The 6,483-nt window shown below is 32.7% G+C and overlaps 1 protein-coding gene across 1 annotated transcript; it reads left to right on the top strand.

Moving 5' to 3' along the window:
* Positions 1 to 1,985: 1,985 nt before the first annotated feature.
* On the top strand, positions 1,986 to 5,956 carry LOC124914181 (VIN3-like protein 2). Its single transcript, XM_047454678.1, has 4 exons — positions 1,986 to 2,431; positions 2,899 to 3,553; positions 4,120 to 4,421; positions 4,859 to 5,956. The coding sequence occupies exons 1-4, from the start codon at positions 2,407 to 2,409 to the stop codon at positions 5,755 to 5,757; spliced, it is 1,881 nt and encodes a 626-aa protein (XP_047310634.1). The 5' UTR covers positions 1,986 to 2,406; the 3' UTR covers positions 5,758 to 5,956.
* Positions 5,957 to 6,483: the final 527 nt, after the last annotated feature.

The following is a 6,483-nucleotide window of genomic DNA, read 5'->3' as shown; positions in this document are numbered from 1 at the left end:
TTATCATATATATATAGATCCATATTTAAATGAAAAATATATGGATACAATTTGTACTTTACCCCTAAGTTTTTTGTTTTGATATTTGTACTGCAAACTTCATTTCGATGAATTTTGTTATTTAAACTTTTACTAGTTAAAATTTTGTTTACTTCAAATTTATATATACGAAATAATATATTTGTGTTCAAGAAATTAAAGATGTTGTTCAAATACGCCAACAAAATATTTACAATTAAAGAACTCATATTTTTTACACTTCATTGTCTTAATATATTAAAACAAAAGTTTATTCTCTAAAAAAAATTATTTCAATTATATTTATATTTATATATATATATATATATATATATATATATATATATTAAAAACCAAACTTAAAACATTTAATTTGTTAAGCAAGTCTCCTTGGCTTAATACATATATTATTTAATTATAAAGACAGTAAGATAAATTTAAATATTTATAAAATATAAATACAAAATAAAATTATTCAAATAAAAAGACGTTTTTATCTTAACTAAGATAATAACGATGAAACTCTTTTATAAATAATTTGTTCAATCTTATTTGTTAAGATTCGGTTCAATTTTATTTATACTAAATGTCATCATAATTTATTATAAAACTATCAAGTACAAATGAAATGTATTATTGTTAGTGTGATATTTTGTTTACATTTTCAAGTTTTCCAAAGTCTTATACATTAAGATTCATCAATTCAACGAATTAAAATATCACTCTAAAATCTAGAAATATTATTTCTCGCAACTCTTGTAAAACATTCTTCATCTACCTATCCAGAAAATGTTAAAAAAAAGTTATGGTAAGACCTTAAGGGTGGAGTCTTGGAGAAGTTGTTGCTTACTTCCTACTTTGCGAGACTTCACTGCGTGACTGGATGATTTGTTAAAAAATAGTTTTTTTTAGCTAAAGATGTATAATAAAATAGAGTGAGAGTACAACTAAATTTTATATTATCCTTGATTAAAAAAAGTAGTGATGCACTAATGTTATGTTATGGACAACTTTTGTGTTGTTAATATTTTAAATTCTACCTTATTTTTGTCACATAATAAAATTATTTAATAAATTCAAAGTCAAATTCAGTGAAGTTATTTTTTTTTCTTGGATCATATATGTTGCTCTTGTATACTAATAAAAATCTTAATAGTATCGAGAATCAATACAAAAAAATATGAAAGCATTCACTAATTAGGGTTTGTCTTTTAGACATTCAATCTTCATTTTCATATTTTAACTTCAACTCATTTATAAATTATAATCCAATATGATTGAATCTGCATTCTCCTTGTAATCAAATATTGGTCTTTTCTCATATTAATTTTAGTCATTATTCATAATTAGATAATATTCTCCCTTCCTTCTCTCTACTATTCAAAATTACTTATTCAAGAATAATTAAGTTTAGTTGAAAACAGTTGAGTTTTATTGTTTATAAGATAAACACAACTTCTTTTCTTTGATCCAAACTAAAAAAAATGGGATAACGGATTAACTATATAACCCGTAAACACACTTAAACATTTAACTAGGCGCAAAACTTGATGTTTGACAGACTCGAACTCACTCCGGACTCAGGAAGACTGTGAATATCCAATTCTTATTATTGCTAGACTAGATAAGGGGATAAGGTAAACAACTAACCTATTTTCAAATCAAGTTTTTATAAACAAAATTGTCTTTCCTTTGTCAAGAATGAATTGTTGTAGTAGTTTACTTGATGAATTAGTTTAATTGTGCAAGAAGTTGGTATGAACACTCCAAGTAGTGAATTTCAATTTTGGAAAGAGAAAAGAATGTCTAGGATAAAACAATTTTGGAATGTTGGTAAATAATTTTAAATTATAAGGGTTAAAATGATATATTTGAATAAGTTGAGGGGCAAAAAAGATAATTTAGGTGAGGACAGAAATATACTAGTTGTCCTAGAATATGTCCAACCAAACAAGTCCCTCTGCGGCCTGACCAAAAAAATAGCAGTTGCTCCCAATCTCCAGACGACGTATCCTCTCTCTCTCTCTCTCTCTCTCTCTCTCTCTCTCTCTCTCTTTAGGCCTAAGCTGTCCTTCGCTGGATGCCTTGTTCATCTTCTTCTCCTCTAAAATCACTTGTCGTTGATTCGGCTGCTTAAAAGCTCACGCTGAGGATCCGAAGGGAGTATGGATTTGGTCTTACTGACGGAATCTGTCTAGCCCAGCCCAGCCCCTCTTATTGGTCTTTTTTTTTCCTTTTCTCTCTCTCTCTCTCCACGACGTGCTTTTCCGGTTTTATTTCTATGCGTTCTACGAAATCTTCGTGAATTTCAGGTTAATAGAAGTCGCTTCTTTCATTGTATTGTATTGTCTTGTCTTGGTTGGAGGAGTGATTAATTATCGGAAGGCAATGATGGATTCTTCTTCAATACAAGGCAAGCTTCTCTATCTCTTCTTCCTTCTTTCTTACATTTCGTCTTACCAAAGTTCCGTGAGCTGTAGTAATCATTTATGTATTGGAATGATTGTGCTTTGTTCGCTGGATGTTTTCTCATCTTCATCCAAAGTCAAATCTCATGCAATTTTTTCGATGGTTGACCATCAAATTTGAGTGGATCTGCTTCTATACTTTGTTTGGCTGTGAGATATCTTGAGCTGGACACGAATGAATCAATCTTCACGGCTGTATTCTACTTCTTTTGACGCTTTCTTCCATTAATATACTATTTTTACACTAATATATTATTAACCTTCTATTGTCACTGTTGAATCATGCACTAAGATAATAATTGTCTAATGTTGTTCAATTTGTAAATCTGAAGTAATAATCAAATGTTATCTTTCACTTTATCATTTATTCATTGTTTGTTTGTTTATAAGCTTCTTTGATTCCTGGTTCCAGGAAAAGAATTTGATCCATCAAAATGCACTAGTAATATGAGTATGGAGGAGAAGAGGGAGCTTGTTTATCAACTGTCAAATTGCTCCAATGGCACTGCTTCTGAAATACTGCAAAAATGGAGTCGCCAAGAGATCTTACAGGTCCTCTCAAATGAGACAGGAAAAGAAAGAAAACTTACTGGCTTGACCAAGCTGAAGATCATAGAGAATCTTCTCAAAGTTGTCTCAGAAAACAAACTTCTAGAGCAGCATGAGTCTAAACCAAACATCGATTCCATTAGCCAGAGGGCTAACAAGCGTCAAAGAAAAGCTGACCAACCCATTCCATCAAATCGCGAATCTAGCAGCAACAACAGTGAGACTGATATACAAGACACTCTATTCTGCAAGAACACGGCTTGTAGAGCGAGAGTAAGTCGAGAAGATGTCTTCTGCAAGAGGTGTTCATGTTGCATCTGTTTTCAGTATGATGATAATAAAGACCCGAGCTTGTGGCTAACCTGCAGCTCCGAACCTCCCTTTGAAGGCGACTCGTGTGGCCTGTCGTGTCATCTTGAATGTGCTTTAAGACGTGAAGAACAATGTGCCATAACTAAAGAAGGATCTGATGGGATTTTCTTCTGCATATCTTGCAAGAAAGCCAATGATTTGATAAGGTATATTTTCTTGCTCATGGAAAACTGTCTTTTCTATTTGAAATGATTTCTCACATGTGAAGAACATCATCTGGAAATAGAAAACCAAACCTAAGTCACAAAGATTTAGAGAAGCAAACCCTGCATCACTGAGAAAATTATTAAGACAAATAATCATCACATTTCATCTAGAAACTCCATCCGAGATGCTTCATTTAATCTTATCTTTTTGCCTAGAATGTTTGTTAGCCTAGCACACGAGCTTTGTGCCTTGGCAATGTCAGTTTCATTTACTGAAAAACCACTGCAAACCCATTTGGAAACACGTTTTTGGAGCTGGAGCTAGAGTTGAGTCTGAATTTGGACCAAAAAAAAGATAAAAAATTTCCTTGGAAACACTTTTTTCTGTCAAGTATGTTGATTTACATGAGATAGTGTTCCGGAACACAACTTAGTTAGACATAAGAACGGAATAAACCTACTATGAAGGGTATGAAAAACAAAAACTCTTTGAGGACAAATGAATGAATGCTTTAAATTAAACAAATTTGGAAGTGGTAGCTAATTTTCTTTCAAATTCTATTTAGATGCTGGAGAAAGCAATTGATGACGGCTAAGGATACTAGACGGGTTGATGTATTATGCTACCGTATCTCCTTGAGTAGGAAACTTCTTGCTGGTACCAAGAACTATCAGAAGCCTTATGAACTTGTAGATGAAGCAGTGAAGAATCTTGAAGCTGAAGTTGGTCCTTTAACTGGTGTACCTGTCAAGATGGGTAGAGCTATTGTCAACAGACTCTCATCTGGTCCTCTCGTTCAAAAGCTATGTTCTTCCGCCTTGGATTCCCTAGATATCCTGCTTGCCAAGAATATGAAAGTTGTTAGAGGTTAGTCTTTCTTTTCTTTTAGTAAAATAATCAGTGACAAACGTTTCAAAAACATCACCAAGAAATATATTACTTAATCTAAATAATTAAATGCTTATTTGAATTAAGTTCATTTGATATCGATTATATAAAATCACTTAATTTGGTAAATTATGAATAGCTTAATTAGAAAGTATATTAAGAATGTATAATAGAAGCTTTAACCCCATAAATAAATCGAATTACTTTATTAGAAGGTAAAATAGTCTTCTTTTTTTTGTCTATTTCTGACATTAGTTTCATATTTTTTTTTACCAAAACAACCTACATATAAGTCAAGTACTTCAAGTTCAGATAGTTTCATTCAGTTTATTCCTCTTGTTTCAATGTTGTAGACTTGTAGTATATATATATGGTTTTCTGACCTTCCTTTGTTTCATTTTTTTCTTTCTTGATAGAATCGAACTTTGTTGGATTTGAAGACGTCAGCACCACTTCTCTTACAGTCATATTAGGATCCGAAGATTCACATTCAGGAGATTCCATCAGTTATGCACTGTGGCATCGTCGTGCTGAAGACACAGACTATCCGACAGAATCTACTCGAATTGTGACATCTAAAACAAAGTTTACACTATTTGGTCTAACTCCAGCTACTGAATACGTTTTTAAGGTTGTTTGGTCCGACAATAACAAAAATCTAGGAACATGTGAAATTCAATGCCGAACTGTTGGTGAAGAAATGAGTCAGAGTCCTGCAACTAATTCAAGCAGTTTGTCTAATCCATCTTCTGTTGAAGACGAAACAAACACCAACACGATAGACGACGATTGTGAAGTTTATTATGAGAATGCCACCACCTGTGTTTCTAATGATGAAACTGGTCGAGCGATAAAAACAAATAATAAAGAAGGAACTTCGAAGGTTGATTTGATGCCAGATCATCATCATATAGACTCGCAAGCTGTATTGCCGATTACGCCCTGCAGATTGGAAGGAGGGTCGAACAACAACAACGTTATGGCGAGAAAGGGTAGGAAACCAGATAAGAAGGAGATTGAAAGTGGAGGAGGAGGAGGGCAAGATGGGAATATGGAACTTGAACAGTGTGTGAAGGTGATGAGACGATTAGAATGTGAAGGACATATCGATGCTAACTTCAGGCGGAAATTCCTGACATGGTATAGCCTAAGAGCAACTCCTCGAGAATTGAAGACTGTGAAGGTTTTTATCGATACCCTTTTCGAAGATCCACCATCTCTTGCTGGGCAGTTAATAGACAGCTTCTCGGATATTGTTTCAGGTAATCGTTCTTCAACTTTTCCTTCTGGGTTCTGTTTGAAGCTTTGGCATTGATATCATTTAAGCGAGGCCTTACTGTTATTACAATCATTCATCATATGTGTGATGATTCTGTGACCAGCTGAAAGTGTTTAGATTATTTATGCCATTCTTGGAAATATAAGAGAATGGTGGGAGGATGCATTTAACTAATTGAACCTATGTTATATTTGGGGTTAGGACTTAGTATTTATGGAATCATCTTGAATTTGACAAAATTTGCTTGCCTTATTTCTTCGACGATTCATTCCCATTTTCTGTTACTACCTTCTAGAAACAGAAATAGTTCAAAAAAACTTGATTCATGCAAATGATTTTGCTTGGGAAACTAGCCTTGTTTGATGTGAGTTATTTGAATAACTGCTTTGTTACTTTCAAATAACACCATTTGATGGAGGGTATAAATAACCGGGTTATTATGGGATAAGAGATTGTTTCATGGATGTTATCAATATATAATGAATAAACATAGTTAAAAGAAGATGTATATTTGTTGATTATTTAGACAATGTGGAAGTAGATTTGAATAATATTGAAGTTATTTGGAAACCAGTAGTTTAGTATTATGTCACTTATAATTCTAAAATAAAATGTTAAAAGTGATTTAGTTTTTTTTTAGAAAATATGTGATTAAACAAAGATAGGGGACAGGGGGACATGGGCTCAATCTTATTGGCCCGAAAAATAAAAAATAAATCTCTCTCTTATCTTTTTTTTCTTTTTTCAGTCATCCTTCTCGTG

This window comes from Impatiens glandulifera, chromosome 9 (genome assembly GCF_907164915.1).
Source record: "Impatiens glandulifera chromosome 9, dImpGla2.1, whole genome shotgun sequence".
Lineage (NCBI taxonomy): Eukaryota > Viridiplantae > Streptophyta > Magnoliopsida > Ericales > Balsaminaceae > Impatiens > Impatiens glandulifera.
This window is presented reverse-complemented; position numbering and strand designations above follow the sequence as displayed.

Coding starts and splice junctions, on each gene's coding strand:
- LOC124914181 (XM_047454678.1), top strand. CDS start 2,407: ATGATGGATTCTTCTTCAATACAAG. Junction 2,432..2,898: donor GGATTCTTCTTCAATACAAG/GCAAGCTTCTCT, acceptor TCCTGGTTCCAG/GAAAAGAATTTGATCCATCA. Junction 4,422..4,858: donor GAATATGAAAGTTGTTAGAG/GTTAGTCTTTCT, acceptor CTTTCTTGATAG/AATCGAACTTTGTTGGATTT.